The 18,395-nt window shown below is 32.4% G+C and overlaps 2 protein-coding genes and 1 long non-coding RNA gene across 3 annotated transcripts; 1 reads left to right on the top strand and 2 right to left on the bottom strand.

The window, feature by feature from the left end:
* Positions 1-1,464: 1,464 nt before the first annotated feature.
* On the bottom strand, positions 1,465-8,744 carry LOC114942741 (uncharacterized). The gene is made up of 2 exons (XM_029318173.2): positions 8,497-8,744; positions 1,465-2,871 (listed from the first exon to the last, which is right to left on the bottom strand). The coding sequence occupies exons 1-2, from the start codon at positions 8,618-8,620 to the stop codon at positions 2,525-2,527; spliced, it is 471 nt and encodes a 156-aa protein (XP_029174006.1). The 5' UTR covers positions 8,621-8,744; the 3' UTR covers positions 1,465-2,524.
* Positions 6,528-17,418, top strand: LOC146722891 (uncharacterized). Its single transcript, XR_014924869.1, has 4 exons — positions 6,528-6,964; positions 8,440-8,902; positions 10,896-11,104; positions 15,091-17,418. It is a non-coding gene; the product is annotated as an uncharacterized LOC146722891 (long non-coding RNA).
* LOC146722892 (uncharacterized) lies at positions 11,463-13,677 on the bottom strand. Its single transcript, XM_085483570.1, has 2 exons — positions 12,431-13,677; positions 11,463-12,327 (listed from the first exon to the last, which is right to left on the bottom strand). Exons 1-2 carry the CDS (start codon positions 13,500-13,502, stop codon positions 11,777-11,779), a joined length of 1,623 nt encoding a protein of 540 aa, XP_085339696.1. The 5' UTR covers positions 13,503-13,677; the 3' UTR covers positions 11,463-11,776.
* Positions 17,419-18,395: the final 977 nt, after the last annotated feature.

The raw sequence follows: 18,395 nt of genomic DNA, 5'->3' as shown, positions 1-18,395 counted from the left end.
GCGGCGTGTAGGTTCAGTGCGTGCTGCCCCGTGCCGGATTAACTCAAAAATTATAGAATTTCAAATTATCGACCTACTTCTTCATTCTCTTTGAACAAATAATAAAGTTCTTGACCTGGGGTCAACTTACTTCTGAACAACAGATGTGGATTAATCAGTTATTTAGAGTACAAAGCAATTATATAAAATATTTTTTTATATAAATAGATAAAAATATAAAATTACATAATGATGGGTAGCAGAGTATAAAATAAAATTGCAACTCTAATTAATATTATTCTAATGTTATTAATATTATATTTTTAATTTTTATTAATACAATATTTTATATTTTATTTTTCTAATTTTATACGACCAATCGTGTGTCGATTATATTTCTAATTTTTATTAATATTATTGTACAGTTGGAAGAAAAGTTATGTGAAAATAATTATAACTATATCTATGTCTTTTGTAGATTTAATAGATAAACATTCGCGTTATCACATGTGCGTCATTCGTTACATACAATTATACAACTCTATTTTGAATTACAAAACAAATATTTAATTATAATATAGGAATCTGTATGCATATATATCTGAATGATCATAATCGATTTAATTTCGATTTTAAAACATATTTCTTTTTTTATCCTTTTTAATTAAAACCGAAACTCGAAATGATGAGAAGTACAGATATCTGGGAGAAAGTAGGTCTTTCGTGATTTATTTGGGTAGAGACTGAAAATTTTGTTTGCTTCTCGCCTACTTTTATGATGTTAGTCATCACTTACGTTTCCTCGAAGTATCGTTGCATAAAACATTTAAAATCCGTGTTTTCCAAATGTTGAATGTCATTCGTAAAATCATAAAATAAAAAGAAAAAAGAGCACTTATATTAAAATATAAAAATACACGGTATTCAATTTCGTGTTGCATTTATAATTTACTCTGTTAATTTTTATGCAATTTGTATGCAAGCTTGTAGGTATTAACATTCTTCTTTAACTCAAAATTAAACAAAAGGCAATATTTTATTTTATTCAATCCGTTAATTTTCTTCTGTTTCTTTCTTCAAATTTTATTATTAAAAAGTTCTGCGATTTTTTATATTGAATATAGTTACATAAAATCATATCTTTTATCTCAAAGACACTTTGTAAGCAATGCCATATTTTATATTTAATCATAAACATTCTCATATTATGTATTATTTATAAAGATAAATTATAATAAATATTTAATTATGCCTACGCATTTGGGAGCACTTTTAAAAATTTGATTTTGACATATATGTATGTAGATTATTTTTCCAAATTATTGATGGAATTATATAATTTTATGTTGATTTTAGATTCAAAGATGAAATGAGAGCGAGGAAATAGGAGCGAAGGCGAGGAAATGGAAAACTGGAACAAGAAAATGGAAAATAAGAACAAGAAAAAATTGAGAACGAACAAAGGACAAAGAGTGCAACGCGGACTGAATTAAATAAGTATTAATTTAATCACATATAATTACAATCACACATATTTGCAATACATATGCCAAACTCTGCTATAAAAAAAATTTGTCATATGCCAAGGAAGGCTTAAGTCAACTTAACTAAAGAGTGGTGCGCCATTACCGATTATAAGTATCATTAGAAGGCATTAAGAAAATATCTAAAACTTTTCGACCGCTCTTGCAATTGGTTTGAAATAGTATAACACAAGGTAGCATCTCTTTCGGCAAGTTTTGATTGAAAAATTAAACTTGCGCCGAATTTCTTTTATAAACTCCGCATCTTAATCTTAGAATAACTAGTTTTTGATATTTTTTTATATTTTTTGTGTATTATTTTTTTGTAATTTTTTGAGTGGAAATTATTTTTGTTATTAAACGTACTCAAGGATCGAGCAGTTATAGAACATGAGAAAAAATTAATAACGAGCGCATATGACAAGTTATAAGGGCTTTACAATAAAATTGTGAGAACGAATAAATCAGGGTAAATTGAGTGCATCGAAAGTTTTTATCGTGCTCGTGGTTTGCAAAGGCGCGGTCTGAAATTTGTATACAATAATTAAGTAGCTTAATCTGGATCATGTGTACGGAATCGGATCACGTTGGGCGGTGAGCGGTATCACGGTATGGCCTCGTATCGGTATAAATGTTGCACAATCCTATGATTTATAATCGAGCAATTAGTATAGCTACATAGATAATCGAGATATGAAAGATGTCTGGTACCTAAAGTTAAGCGTTCGCTATTTATTTATGCGACAATTTACATTTTCTTTAAATAATAGCTGACTTAACTAGTTCCGCATTGTTGAAACAATCCAAGGAATTTCATTTAAATACATCTCATGTATTTATATATACGCAATCATATTTCGATGTGTTCTCGAAAAAGAAGATTCTCAAATGAATGTTTGACACGTTATTCGTAGATCAGGCAGTGTTCTTCGACATTTAAGATGATCCAGGTCCGATTAATCGCATTGAGGAGGCTACACCGCAACCTTCTTCCCCGGGGTAGCTTCTGGGACGCTACCGATTTAGGCTTTCGGTGCCTCCTCCGGCTGCGCATTTGCGGTTTCCGCTTCTATTCCGGTCGGCGGTGGCAAGGTCGGGATATCCGGATATTCGAGCTGAACGCCCTCCTCGCACTCGAAGATCGGACAACAATCGGGGAAACTCGCAGTCTTGTTGGTCTTCTCGGACAGCTTGCACTTAGGATTGGCTTTGGGTAGCGGGCCACAATCCTCTACCAACTCGAATAGACGTCCGGAATTGTCATCAGCGGGTACGCAAGTAGAACGGCCGCAGAACGGCGACAGCTCCCACGTCTTCGTCGGCTCGATGGTCGCGCACTTGGTCGACGCGAAGCACATGCCAGGGAAGTCTGCAACGCGTAGCGATATTTTGATTAGGAGATGTTAATTAGAGAAGACAACAAATTAAATGGAGAATATTAGGATATTAGACTGATTTATTAATAGTAGATTGACGTCTTCTCATTATCTAGAGTTTATTATGACAGAACGCAGTGCGCGAAATATTTATATTATTGATAAAATTAAGGAAAAACTATAAAGCAAATCTGTAGAGGAATTTGCTGAAAAATTTACGGATTCTTTTTTTAACGAATCGCGCTCGATTTTCACCGACAATGATGCATATGAAAGTAAAAGGCGAACGGATGAAACGCGCGGTGATTGCATTTCCTTAATAATGCGCTCACTCACGTGTGCATACATTATCTCATTACCTCGTTACGCGCCAAAAGTGTCGCTACTTTCTAATGCGCCGTGTGCGCCGGACCTAAGCGGTGTTAATGTTTGCCACACTATAATATTGCTCGTTAATTAGCGATCTAAATGATGGGATAGATAAGAGAGCCGAGAGAGAAGAGATGTAATAAAGCTCTTAATATAGTATTGCACATTACAGGCAATGAAATTAATCATTGTCGGTGATAACGATCGAAGATGTTTCGTATGCAACATCTTCTACTCGTAACATTTATCTTAACGGCTAATCGTTTAATTATCAATTTCAGATCAATTTTTTTTTCTCTTGATGAAAAGAATCTTCGTTTTTTAATATATAATCTTTTTTATTATATGCGAACATATTTTTGAAGAATAATCTGCTTTTCTTATTCTGTATATTTTTATCAAGCATGCGGATCGAAAATTTTATATAAAAAAATCCCTTTCTCTCTGTTTACTGATATTAAAATTATACCGAGTAATACTTTATTTTACATAGAGAGAATTTTTCTTAGAATTTACCCTGATAGTCATGGTAATCGTGGGACAATATGGTATTGGAAGAATTTTATAAGAGTTTCTCTAATTAATATTTACTACAATAAAAATATTAATATCTACCACAATAAGGTATAAAATATGTTTAATTAATTTTACTATGTACATAATAAAATTTACTATACGTTATTAATATTTTTTATTGTAAATGTTAATTAGAGAAACTCCTATATAAAATTCTTCCAATATTGTCCCACGATTACCATGATTTTCAGGGTAAATTCTAAGAGAAAATTCTCTTCATGTAGAATAAAAATCGATGCTCGTGTATCGACATTGTGATCTCTCTATTTGAAACAATATAACAGAACACAATACTGCCTGCTGAGTTTAACGACCTATATTTTCGAGTAAAAGTCCGTATCTGCAATACAGTTAATGACAGTTGGAAATTTCACTTCCTCGATATAGAACCGTGTGCGACGACGATGACGAGTGCAATAGATGACGGCATTACGGGGCTAATTTGATTGTAATCTCGATACCCATCTATGTATATAGTTTTCCTTATCGTCGTCGTCATCGTCGGCAGTGATTGTGCTAGAAACTTCAAGGAGAAACACTTTCACTGTCACACGTCGGATCGGTCGGTTGCAACCTTTTGCGCAACGCGACAACGACAAATGTTGAGAGTAAATGGGCGTCGACCTGTTAAGTTAACATTTTCTCAGTTACATCAGCCCTTCGAGATTGTTTCGATGATTCACTCGTGAAATTTTACTTGACAACTCGAGAGAACACAAGGACAATCTTGAAATCAAAAGAGCTTTCTTAAAAAAATTCTTTGATTAAAGGGTTAAAGTATAGAATTATGAGAGATACATTTAGACAAATAATTTATTAATTTTCAGTAAAATATAATGAAAAACGAATTTGATGCAGAAATATCGATTAGGAAACTTATAATTAAACAACTATTTTTGATTACAATTTATTCATGTTATCGCGATATTTCTTGCTGTCTCATATTTACCATATGTGCGATATTTATATTCGACGAAGACGAGAATCAATATAAAATTACGCATTTTGCAAAGACGTCAGAATGTCTAGTTGTGTGTGTTTATATATATATATATATATATATATATATATATATATATAAATATATATATATATATAATATATATATATATATATATATATATATAATATATATATATATATAATCCTCTGTCTCGCGAGTCAGAATGTTATTTGCGAAATTTAAATAATGACGTGTTCTCGTTACCGTTTTCTCAATGTCATCGATACACTAATTAAAGTCATGATCGGCATTTACGGCACCGCTAATATATATCGTTGCGGTTTGCCTGTTTCATCAATCTACATGAAATAGCAAACAAGGACACTTGATGAAGCAAAAGAGCGCATCGTAATTCTATAAAAAATTTATAAATTAAAATTTGTAAACGAAAAATTAAAAAAAATATAAATTAAAGCTAATCGATAATTGCAGAAGAAACCTAAGAGAATTTTAAAACACACTTTCACCGGAACTTGCAAGAAGCGTAATCCATAATGACTCTCGAAACTCATGTGGAATTGAAGATTCGCAGAAGTATTATTTAAAAAAAATCGAAATTACCTGTACATAATTGCGAAAATATCTATTATTTCAAAATACAGAGAATGTCGATATCTTTCGCAAAGATTCTATGTCTTCCTAGAATGAATCTAACTCGGCAATCAAGAAGTTAACATAGGATAAACGAGAAAAGAGAAAAGTTATAATTTGTAATTATATTATGAAATCGTACGGTTCTCTTGGCGCTTCAATAATTTTTTTCGAAAGTCTCATGATGCAGGTGAACGAGTCGATCTTTCTTCGATTTTATGGTACTTGATTTCGCCTGTACTTTCATCGCGCGTACCAGTTGTCATTTCTGGCGATTAGACGGAGGTTGTTAGTTTTCACGGACGTTTCGCTTTCAAATAACGATGATACTTTGTATGCGATAAACGTATGCAGGAAATGTTACCGCACAATTTCACTCTCCGGTATAATTCTTTTAACCATAATAGCACAGATACACGTACATATGTGTACCATATAAAGAATGTATGAAAGGTTCATTGTGTTATCTTTTCAGGAGGAGAACTAAAGGAGTGTCGAGAGAGACTTATACTCGTGTTACATATTCAACGCAGAATCTTCGGGCACATCTGTAACCTTCTAAGATGCGACCAACGAGGAGATCTATCTTTCTCGTAAGTTTCCACACCCAGTACGTGATGCTGCCATTCGCTACAATTCGAGCAACGAGGTCGCATAATTTTCTCCGTCGTCGTGAGTAATTCGATTATTCATGGAAATCCAGGGTCTTTACTTCACAAATAGGAAAGAACGAGGCCACGGTAATTAAAGATCGATAGAAGGAATATGTCGCATCTATGCGAATATCAAGGATTTTCTCTCTGAGAAGCTCTCAAATTATGATTTATCATCGCTTGCGGTCGCGCATTTTTATCACAGAATATAATTTATAAAATCTCGCATTAAAACGACAATTTCTCTGAAATAATGGAATAAAAGATTGCTTGTATATAATACTATTTTCTTAATTAATCGAGAGATAACATTAATTTGAAATTTAATACTTAAATAATCTGCTAACAAAATTGTAAATGTAGGTAAATGTTTCATAGCTATCATGGGATTCATCTAGTAACACATTACAATTTGAAATCACACTAAACTTTATTTTTTTCAAATTGTGATATTGACGTGTATTATTTTTGTATTACGTTATAATTATGTTTAACATAATAGGTTCTCTCTTAAAGGTCTCTTCTTAACGATACATTCATATCGAGAAAGAGAAATTGGCCATTGCTGCACCCTATATAGATCGTATAAAGAAGAAAATGATATTGGACAAGGGAGAAGGAACGGAGCAAAACTGGTATCCGGTAAGGGGATCATAAGGTGATGGTTACAACACGAAACTTTCACGCGATCTCGTGATCTTGACGCCGAGAGTAATGTGCGATTCCTATTTTTCTCGACTTGTCCATGAAATATCACTGATACATCGTGTGAATCAGGAACCGCACCCTCGAGATAAAAAAAACCACGGAAATTACGCGTATCAAAAACACGCATGGATAAATACGGAAGGAGACGGTTATTACGGAATAAAAAAAGTGATATTCTCTAGCAAGGTCAGTACGAGGGGAAACGGGCGAAGAATAAGCAAGGATTTATAGAATCTTATCTTAGAATCCATGAGATTGCGGTAATTATAAGAAACTGTCCGTGACTTTTTTGTATCCGAATATCGATAGTAAAGATCTTCGATTCGAGATCGAAAGTGAATTCGCAATTTATACAGTTACTTTTTGAACAAAATTAAATTGGCTGCACAATATCCTTTAGAAAATATAATTTTGTAAATATTTTTTACTTTAGAAAATGTTTGAATGTAATTTTTATTTCTATTTATAATATGGAATCAATTTCGAAGAGAATCTGAATAAATTCTATATTGAATATTTCAGATATTTCACGTTACTTTAATGTAGAATTTTTTTAGAGTATTATTTTGTTTATCTTGAAGAAAAATGATAGATTCGAATTAATGAGTTTTAAAAATGATCGATTTAAATTACGCTGTTTTCTCTTTCTTCCCGCGAATGATTTTAGCGATACTTTAGCATGTCATCGAGATTCCGAGACAGTGATTTTAATGCGTGACTAGACATCATAAGACAGTTGAGTATCTTTCAAGGACCGGTTGAAAGTAATGACAATCGTCCCACTTGTAGGTCGTATGCACTGTTCTTTGAAATTCGGCCAGATACTTAACAGTGCTTCTCTCTCAATTGATGTGTGAGATCATCCTTTTTCAAATTTAGTTACGCTTTCAAGAAAAGAATTATATTGCTAATTTATTTTATAGAATTTCGCGTTTGTATGAACATTGTATAATTTTTATTATTTTTATTTGCGGTCCATTTTTGTATTTTAAAAACGCACTAATAAACTTGATCAAAATATATATCTTATGTTTAACAAATCTTAATATATAAATAATAGAATTAACTTGTAAACATATACTTATTCATCTCACAAACACATTTCAAAGAACGTGTTACGACATTTGTAAATTACGATTTATCTGTATTTTTTCTGCATAAATAATAATATATCTGCATAAATAGTATTATATTATTTTTAAATTTTCTTGCATGGAAAAAAAAGAACGCACTGACCTAAACTTTTCTTTCGACGACAAATTAACATATTACTTATCACACTATTTGCTCGCATTTTTAACACAAATTGTATTGTCAAATACATATCATTTTCTACAAAATTATCAAATAATATTAATATCATATTATATATATTGAAATCCATTATTATTTCAAACAATAATTAAAAATATTTCATGGTAAAAATATTTTTTATGATCCCTTCGGAGCTATTTTTCACTGAGTAGAGAGAAGAAAGATTACAGTATTATATATCTTATTCTATCACTAATAGACTTATGTATAATCATATTCTATTGATATAATTGAATGCGACTTGTGATTTTTCTGATTGATTTTATCGCACATTTAATCATAATATGATTCAAAGATTTGACAAGTAGATAAAATGTGATATTAACTGAAAATGAATTAATTTACAGGCGGCTTCTGTAAAGCTTCTTTTATAAATCAATTGACGAGGATATATCATCACTTACCACGAAGAACGTCAGCGGGTATCAGCCTCCGGAAAGTTTTTGGTCGTTCTTGTTCCGTGATACCTGCGGCGGTGACGAAGGCGACCGCGACGCACAGCAAGGCAAACCTGACGACGAGCTTCATGATCTCGAGAAATTCACGACTGATTCACCGGGGCCTTTCCTTTAGGCGCGGAAGGAAAAAATGGAGCTTCTTGTTTCGATTAAGACTGGTTGGGCCCGATTCCCGTAGCGGCATTTTATAGCCGGCTATCGGGCGGGGTCCCCGTTATCCCCACCTGATGAACATAGTCTCTCACCTCTTGAACCGCCAGTTACCGAAGAATCGCTTGCGACCGGAGCTCGAGTGGTGCCAGAGACACATCACAGGAATAAACACACGAGGTCCACACTTGTGAAGAAATAGGTAGGGATGCATCCTAGAGTGATCATATTCTATTCATAAGTATGCAATTTGTCCGTTAGAAGAATTAAAAGTATAAGGAAATAAATGAATACATGTAAAAAAATCAATGATTAAACATTTTAATTGAAGTGAGAAATTAATTTATTCTTCAATCGACGTAAAATATTGAATGCTATCTTATTCTATCTTATTTTAAATTCACGCCGACGCATTCTGTATATTTATTTAGATTAGGTATATCGATAACATATATGATTTATAGATCGTAAATGTAGATGTATGATATAAGCGAGATTAATTGGCAAACAACTACTTATTATCGCGTATCGCGAAATCACGGTGAACACGTTCTCCGGAGATTAATGAGTGGGCGTTGATATTTTCATCTTCATTCATTAGAAAATCTTGACGCGAATATCCGTCAATTTTTTTTTACGGTGTCATCGCGAGGTTCTCATTTATTTTGTCAAAATTAATACAGAGTTTCGTATTGATGAAAACGTCGCGTAATTGTACGATGTAGAAAGACATCTGGCTATGAGTCACTTTCTACAAATATATAAATTAAAAATTAATATCTGTGCATGTGTGTGTGCGGTCTATAATTATATTATTTTAGTACTAAAGATTCGCCGATTCCCACAAAACAGATTGTAATTTAATACAACACATACAATCTATATGTTAAGATGCGTGCATGCACGTTGCGATTCTGTGCGTGTGTAACGTGCAAGAAAATAGTTATCGCGTTAGGATAATAACATAGGGGACTCATACCGTTCATTTTCAGCAATTACGAGGAGTCAATAACGACGTAATATTTATTGAAATATGAATACATATGCCACAAAATGCTATTTTCTAATATAAAATTTGGATCTCATGTATACGTTAATGAAGATAAAACGCGTGTATATGTCACTAAAAATTATTCGCAAGTTTAATTTTATGAACCATTGTGGAATCTCATCGTCTCGTATATCGAAAGAGATGTCGGGAATTATAATTGCTAAATAAGTTGTGCAACACTTTAAAAGTTGATAAATTTAATGGAATTTTGCATTCTGCATTCTGCTTAAAATTGATTTGAATTGCGATTTATTGCAATGAATAATTAACGAGATGGCTGTAATTATACACTAATCCGGCCATAAAAAAACTAGTATTATGACTATGATTTTTGTAAAACTACATTACACTAAAAATATCCTGATATATTTGCATTCTACGATTTATTATAATAATACTTTACTTAGTTGATAGTCTCGGCTGATCAATCGCATCAACTTTATGTCAACTTTTTGATGGCTATTTGTGTAACCGTAAAATTTTTGGTTGGAAACAGGTTGGAAACGAATTATGTAACAGTCGAATTTTAAGGTGTCATTTAATATGGATTTCTTGGGAAGACTTACAATTAGCATAAATGTTAGAGTGAACGCGAACGTTAGGAAAGCTGTGAACAGCTGATTCATTTTAGCGCAAAGAAATTACTTAAAGGCGCGCGACCTATTTGTATAATATAAATCGTATGTTTTGCAAAGTAACGTAAGATTACGCGAAAATGTTAGGCAATATTATCGTGTTGCATAATACATTCAAACCACATGCGTAGAATTAACTCTCGAATGTATAATTTTTTATTCGAATGCTAATGTTTTATGAATAAACGTATTCTATTATTTTTTGTATGGAATGTCTCATACAAAAGATTATGTGATATATGCGCGTTTTGTAATACAATTGAAAAATATATTATTAATTGAAAAAAATCTGGCCATAAATGTCTCTGCTATATGCTTCGAAAAAAAATAAGTTTAACTGCTATGATAGTTTAATTTTATTATTACACAATTTTCTGTCTGTAATCAATTTTTTCGTAAATTTTTATATCAAATCGCGTGCGATTTGATACAAAAAAATTTTCTCTTTAAGAGAATTATTATATTAATTTTCTCTTTTCTATTTTATTGATAATATTTGTTGTTTAAAGACTCTTCTGCAAGTGTATTGGAATGCAGCATTGGAGGCGGATATCTTTTGTGCATTCACCACGCTCTCAGCACCGAGTTGTCGTCATCGCCGAAGCGGAGGATGCGAAAATTTGTTTACCCAACTTGCTGCTGATGCTGCCGGCACCCTTGTGAATGATGCCACCCTTATGGAAAATATACCTCCGTTGATTTCATGGGGACCCCAGTGGTAAGCTTGATGACCTCAATTTTTGTTTAACTCGTGGTGACACTGACGATCTTGGTCAGAGAACCGGATCGGTGATTTCGCCTTCTTACAAGGGACATGTCACAACTGTCCGGAACCGATTTGATTCTCCTTGAAATATGTTGTTAAATACACAAATCTAAAAGACACGTATTTTTTTATACGTGCGCAATTTGAGTTTTAAGGGGTGAAACACCCCTTTAAAGAATAACGGTATTTTTCTTTAGGATCAAATATCTGCTAAACTATAAGAGATATAAAGAAAAAACGTACAACAAATTTTAATGGCTTGAAGAGTACTTTAAAGTTATATGAACAAAAATTTTTTTTTTTTTTTTTTTTTTTAAAAAACCCTCACCACCTAATTTTTTTTTTCAAAATTAAAAATTTTGTTTTACCTAATTTAAAGCTTATTTTTTTCCAAATTCAACCATGTGTAATAAAGTTATGTTACGAAATATCATTTTCGAAAATTAATTATAAACGCTCCCGTATATACGCTCATCCGTGCTATGTGCGTAAGTAATTACCGTCGAACAATAAAATATATAAAAAATGTTTTTGTATAATTCTTATTTATGTTTTCTATGTATTTATAACTGTGTATTGTGTATATTTAGATTTTTTTAAAAATGTATTTGCATTTTATATTATTCACTCATTATACACATTACAATAATGATATTCGACAAAAAAATGTTTCAAACATAATGACTTCTTGCACCAAGAACATCTTACTACAGCTATATTATTGCAACCTTCGATATCACATTTTGTTAAAGTTTCGTCTAAACTAAAGTGTACTGGATTTTCGAATTCGTCTGGTCTTTCATTCGTATAACCACTTTTAAACCACGAATATTTAAATAAGTTTTGATATCGTGGGGATGACAATTGATTATGTATCAAAGATTGCAATTTTATTATATTATTTCGTTCATGTAAGTTTATATTACTTTCCAACAGTAAAACCGCATCTGAAAATCTTTTAGCAAAATTTTTCCAAATTCTGAATCCATAAACATCTAATGGTTGTATTTTCCCTGTAGTTCCTTTCGGTATTATCATAGTAGTAATATGTGTTCCAGGAGGTGTTAAATCCGAAATCATATTGGGGCAATGTCCAGTCCATGAATCGATAAGAAGAACGCTATTAGGACCAATGTTTGCGAAATAAGCTTCTTCTAACCACATTTTAAAATGATCTGTACAAAATATAAATGTTAATTTAATAGTTTTTTTATGACTCTTATTAAATTGTTAAATAAAATAAGGTTGTTAAAAAAAGTAATTATAAAAGGAAAATACCTGATGTCATTTTACCAGATTTCGATGCTTTTACAATAACATTTTCTGCTTTAAATAAATTTTCTTGTACTCTTGGTCCAAATTTACCATTAGCTTCTTTTAATACAATAAATAAAGGGGACAACAAATTGCCATTACAGGATATTATTGGTTGTATCGTATATGAATGGGTTGTTGATGATATGGATTGCACGACACGTTCTACTTTCTTTTCTCCCTGGTTAGACAATGATCTTCCAGAGTGAAGTTCCAATTGGAAACCACTTTGATCTGAATTGTAAATATTTTCAGATCCAAACTGTTCAATAAGAGGTTTTACTGTTTCCAGAAAATCATCAGCTGATTTTTGCAAATCAGCAGAATCTTCTAATGTTCTTCTAGTGACAAACTTCGTAACTTTTCTTGAAACAATTCGGTGAGACTTCTTAAATCTTGCTATCCAACTGTGAGATGCTTTAAATATAGGATTTAAATTTCCTATTTCTTCTTGAGCTTGTAAAGCCCATCTTTTTAAATCAATATCATGAACCATGAATCCTGATTCGACAGCTGCAGTAAATTTATCATGTGTAAATTTGGAGATGTAAGATAATTTTTCTGTACGACTTCCACCTGATTGTATTTGTTCTTCCCATCGCCTTAACTGACGTTCAGATGAAACTCTTCTAAATTTATTTTGTACTACTCTTAGAGGACGATTCCTTTTTCTGTCATTACTGTTTTCATCAGTGTCCCGAAATCGCCAATACTCAACAGCTCGTCTTTTATAAGAACTATCAAAATTTGTATCATCATTTGAACAATGAGGATGAGAATTTAAACTATCTTCATGCCATGCTTCTTCGTCATCTTCAATTATTTCAAAACTATGTAATTTATAAGGTTCTTCATAATCGAGATATATTTCTTCCGTTACTTCCACCCCATTATAATGAAAAACGCTATCCAGTAATATTTTTTTAATGTTTTCCTTTAATTCCACTTCTGCTTCAGTTACTGGCGTTTCTGTTAAATATATTGAATTTATTGACACCAATAAAAGTCTAACAACGTTAAGCGGATTGATAATCATATTCAAAGATGTTATATTTTGCTTTCTATTGCAATAAAAGAACAGTTTACACAGATATTATTACAACGAAAAGACTACACCGACTGTGAGAATTATGCTGCTACATGAACAATTTATATTAACTTATCAGAAATACGTCATCACATAATCTTATTTTATTATTTATTTTAACGTATTAAAGATTTTATTGTAAAAATTATAACTTATCTGGAACACGTACACATAATCTTATCTTATGATTCATTTAACGTAAGATATAAAATTTGTTTATGCCAAATATTGCGACATTGGTATTCGCAAGATTCAATTAAAAAATAATTTTATTATAAAATATAATTGTTTTTAATTTTTATAGAAGAAATTAAATATTAAAGAAATAATAAGAAAGCAGGGGGTATATTTAAAAAATTCTTATTAATTATATTTAAAAATTTTTTTTTAAATCTAAATATACACAATACGCAGTTATAAATACATAGAAAACATAAATAAGAATTATACAAAAACATTTTTTATATATTTTATTGTTCGACGGTAATTACTTACGCACATAGCACGGATGAGCGTATATACGGGAGCGTTTATAATTAATTTTCGAAAATGATATTTCGTAACATAACTTTATTACACATGGTTGAATTTGGAAAAAAATAAGCTTTAAATTAGGTAAAACAAAATTTTTAATTTTGAAAAAAAAAATTAGGTGGTGAGGGTTTTTTAAAAAAAAAAAAAAAAAAAAAAATTTTTGTTCATATAACTTTAAAGTACTCTTCAAGCCATTAAAATTTGTTGTACGTTTTTTCTTTATATCTCTTATAGTTTAGCAGATATTTGATCCTAAAGAAAAATACCGTTATTCTTTAAAGGGGTGTTTCACCCCTTAAAACTCAAATTGCGCACGTATAAAAAAATACGTGTCTTTTAGATTTGTGTATTTAACAACATATTTCAAGGAGAATCAAATCGGTTCCGGACAGTTGTGACATGTCCCTTGTTAGTCCAACTATAGACCGCAATCTTAGCGGAAAAACCAGCGTCGCTGGCTATGGCCTTGGTCTCGGTAGCAGCAGCGGTATCGGAGCGTGGTTACTCAAGTCAACGCTAGCCTCGAACTTGACGAATGGACGTTACTAGCCGTGATGAGGGCAGCTTCGGCGATGATGGAAGCGGCGTTGGCCTTGGCCTCGACTGCCGACTCCTTGCTGAAGACCTTGGAGGCGGCGATGCGAGTGGTCGCGGCCACACCGTGGCCTCTACGGCCTTTGCCGTCTTGGTGATGACGATCGCCACGAAATTCTCGGTCTTGTCGATAATTTCCAACAACGCGATCCTGCGAAATTCGCCACGAAGTTCTCGGCCTTGTCGATGATTTGCAAGCGCGCCTGCGGTGTTAGCCCTTGCTCCGACGTTTGGTGATGCAGGTTGCTTGATGAGGGTTGATATCGTTAGATATCGCCGACTCAATGACAGTCGCGCTTTTAGCAACGTCTAGTCCGTCAGGCTTGATGCCGATTATTTCAATAAGTTTTCTTATATTCGTTTTATTTTTACTGTTAATTTGATTATAGTGAAATAAAATTTGTTACAGATTTTATCTCGTTGCTTGGATGAACTTGACTGTTACTACAAATAATTTCACTTCGACATGGATCGCCATCGTATCGCCTAAACCGACGATAATTCCATCCCTCACGTCATTAAGAGAATTCGCTTGCACTGCATGGTCGACTCAAAGGATGTAATTCTCGGATCCAGCTTATTGGTTCTAGAGTATAAGAAGCTGCCGTTTTCTGAGTGATATTCTCACTGACAATGAGAGATCATCGGGGCGGCTTAGATTGCGGCCGTCGCAGCGATGGACGCCTTGATGGCAACTTCGTCTTGCACCGAAGACGTCGCTTGGATCAACTCCGCCGCTTGCATTGTGGCGGAATCAAGATTCACCACTTGGTGACTCGACTGTAGCTATTGTATTAGTGTATGTACATCTTAGCTACCGCCGCCTTAGCTAGTGCGACAAACTTGGCCGCAGTCGCGACTCATCTTCGCCTAAGCATTAGCTTTTGTTTTCGCTCGAGCGCAACGTCGTTTACATTATTAATTTCGTAGTGAGAGGGGAAAAATCGGGCATCATATAACAATAATTGTGGATTTTATTGTGTTTTTTCGAAAACTCTAAGAATATTTCGTACTCTTGATATAGAAAGTCGATTATAAATGTATTCGACATTGAAAAATAAGAGATTGCGTTAAATATTTACTTTGCATTATTTTCGTCGAAGTAGAATCCATTTCATTTCTATAGTTTGTCTGTGAAACAAATAGTTGTGTAAACTTTAAAAATTAAATTGGCAAAAGAATACGAATATTTTTAGTATTTCTATATCAGATAGAAACTACAATTGCGTGTTATATGATATATAGACCGAGAGAGAAAATCATTTATCGTAAGAGAAAAGAAATAATTCTGGCAAATCGTACATCCGCGCCGGATGCGCAAATGATGTAATCGTTACAAAACCGGCGGAACTCAATTGGGGCGATATTGTGCGTCGAGATTGCGGGACAACGGCCGGCAAACTAGGCACGGTTCTGGAGAGTATACAACGATCAACGCCTAATGATAATTTGAGATGTAGTCAAATTGGAGAAAGTTTGTAGGTTGATTTTCACACACAGGAATTATTACACGCATAAAAAATAGTTTTTATTCTGCTATATTTATCTGTCAAAGTAAAAAAAAAAGTGAATAGTAGAGAATAGAAAATTATAAGGAAATATTTATCTAATGATATTGATCTAAGAGCTTTAAAAAATAGAAATACAATTGTGTGATTTGACTAAATTTTTTCTCTTTTCATGTTGTAATTACAATGAAATTCTAACAAAATTATAGACTTTTTAATGGGTTAACTTCCTCAATTACCTCACATATGATTTTCACCAGTATGGACGTTGTATTTAACTTGTATCTCATTTAAAATGATTATGCGAGCGAGTCGCAGAAAAATACTCTTCTAGGAGGAAAATCCAATACTGTTATTGAACATAATTAATTGGGACTTAGCTTATGTAAGATTGTAAGAATTATATATGTTACCGCTCAAAATGTCAGTTGTAAAGATATGGCGCAGTGGAAAGATACATCGGGAAAGTTTCGCGAAATAACATAGTAATATCTGTTATATGTCGTATTTATAAAAGAAAGAATAATATTTATAATAATAATATGTAAATTAAAAATGCAAATATGTATGTAAATTTTTACTTAAAATACTGCTGTTTATATAATTATAGCTGATGTTTTCTTTCTGAAAGCACTCTTTCATAGCTGAATATTTCAGCATTCCAAAGTCACGTGCTCCATTAAATAGAAAAAAAAACATAATTTTTTAGTTAAGAGAAAATAATAGTGTGATGCTATATGGATAAAGTTAATTGCTAATTAAACAATTCGTTGCGCTATTAAAAGAAAGATATCTCGACAAAATGTATTTTTGTTATACTTTCTCCTCCGCCAAATATCATTAAATCATAGTACTTTGTGAATTTGCGAGAATTTACAAGAATTATCCCACATTAGGTCTAAATTGGAATTTCATTTTATTGCCTTGTACGACAATATCGCATCTACTCGCATGTAGTCCGGTCAGCGTGAAGAGGTGAAAGCAGATCGTATGGAATAATCCACAGAGAAGTCCCGTATAATAAAGAAGAAAAATAAAAAAACAACGATCTCTCGTAAACACGTGTGTTCTCCATGTATGACGCATTTGAAATTAAATCTGGATATCGGGTAAAATTAAGTCTTTATATTTATGGAGAACACACACTTAACGAGATTATATATCGAGACAATCAGCTATAATGTTATACAAATTTAATTTAAGTAATGAAATATTTTTTACAGAGTAAATTGCCAAATTGTAAAACAATAGGTTTTTTAAATAATCTTTATCATTAATATAATATATAGTATCCTTATAATGTATTATAAATATGCTTATGTCATCTAGAATCTAGAAGAACGATGCTAAATCCATTGTTACTCGAATGCATCGAGGAGAAACTGAATTTAACTATAACAGCCGTTGTAGATGATAGGCGAGAAAGTAACAGCAAACTTTTTTAAAAAACTTTCCACGTGAAAGTGCAAGTAAAGATGCTGTTTCTGCAATGATTATTCAATAAATTAATCACGTTATTCTAAGTCGTTCAATATCTTAAAATGTAAATTAAATGAATAAACTACTTATACGATAGAGATAATAAATTTAGATTAAAAAAGTTAAATGTTAGAATTTAAAAATTTGCGGTAAATAAAATAAGTTTATATACGCTATATATATATATAAATGTGTGTGTACATATATATTTTATTCAGCGTAATGGATAAAAATCGTGATATATCATAACAAATATCAAACAGATTACATTATATGGAAATTGACCAAGTCGCAATGAATATTTCTATAGTTGAAATTACTAGGATCTAACGACGCGCTTCGTCACACCGCTTTTTCACAATAAACGTGTAAATGTGCTAAGCCGATCCAACGGTGCATAACGCGTTCGTTGCAACAGTCCGCGATGAAGACCTGTCTGTCTACTCGGCCCTGTCAATTAAAGCCATGCCCATCCTCTTCCTGTTCGCTTTCTGTTAGCACGCGGCAACTTGACTCTCGCGAAACAATGTTATCGCATTTTCGGGTCGAATCACGTCTAACGGGAGCAAGGTGTGCCGTTTTCTAGGCGAAGCGCTCATTAATTAATTGTCTTAAAAATTCATAGACTAATCCCTTAAAATCAATAAATGTTCCTTTACATAATTATATACTGATTCTAGCGATCGTAAGATCGGTAACGCAAGTGCGTAATCATGTAACTTGCCCT

Source organism: Nylanderia fulva, unplaced genomic scaffold (genome assembly GCF_048542155.1).
Source record: "Nylanderia fulva isolate GAGA-0341 unplaced genomic scaffold, ASM4854215v1 Scaffold26, whole genome shotgun sequence".
NCBI lineage: Eukaryota > Metazoa > Arthropoda > Insecta > Hymenoptera > Formicidae > Nylanderia > Nylanderia fulva.
Note: the sequence above shows the minus strand (reverse complement) of the source record. Positions and strands in the feature narration are given on the sequence as shown.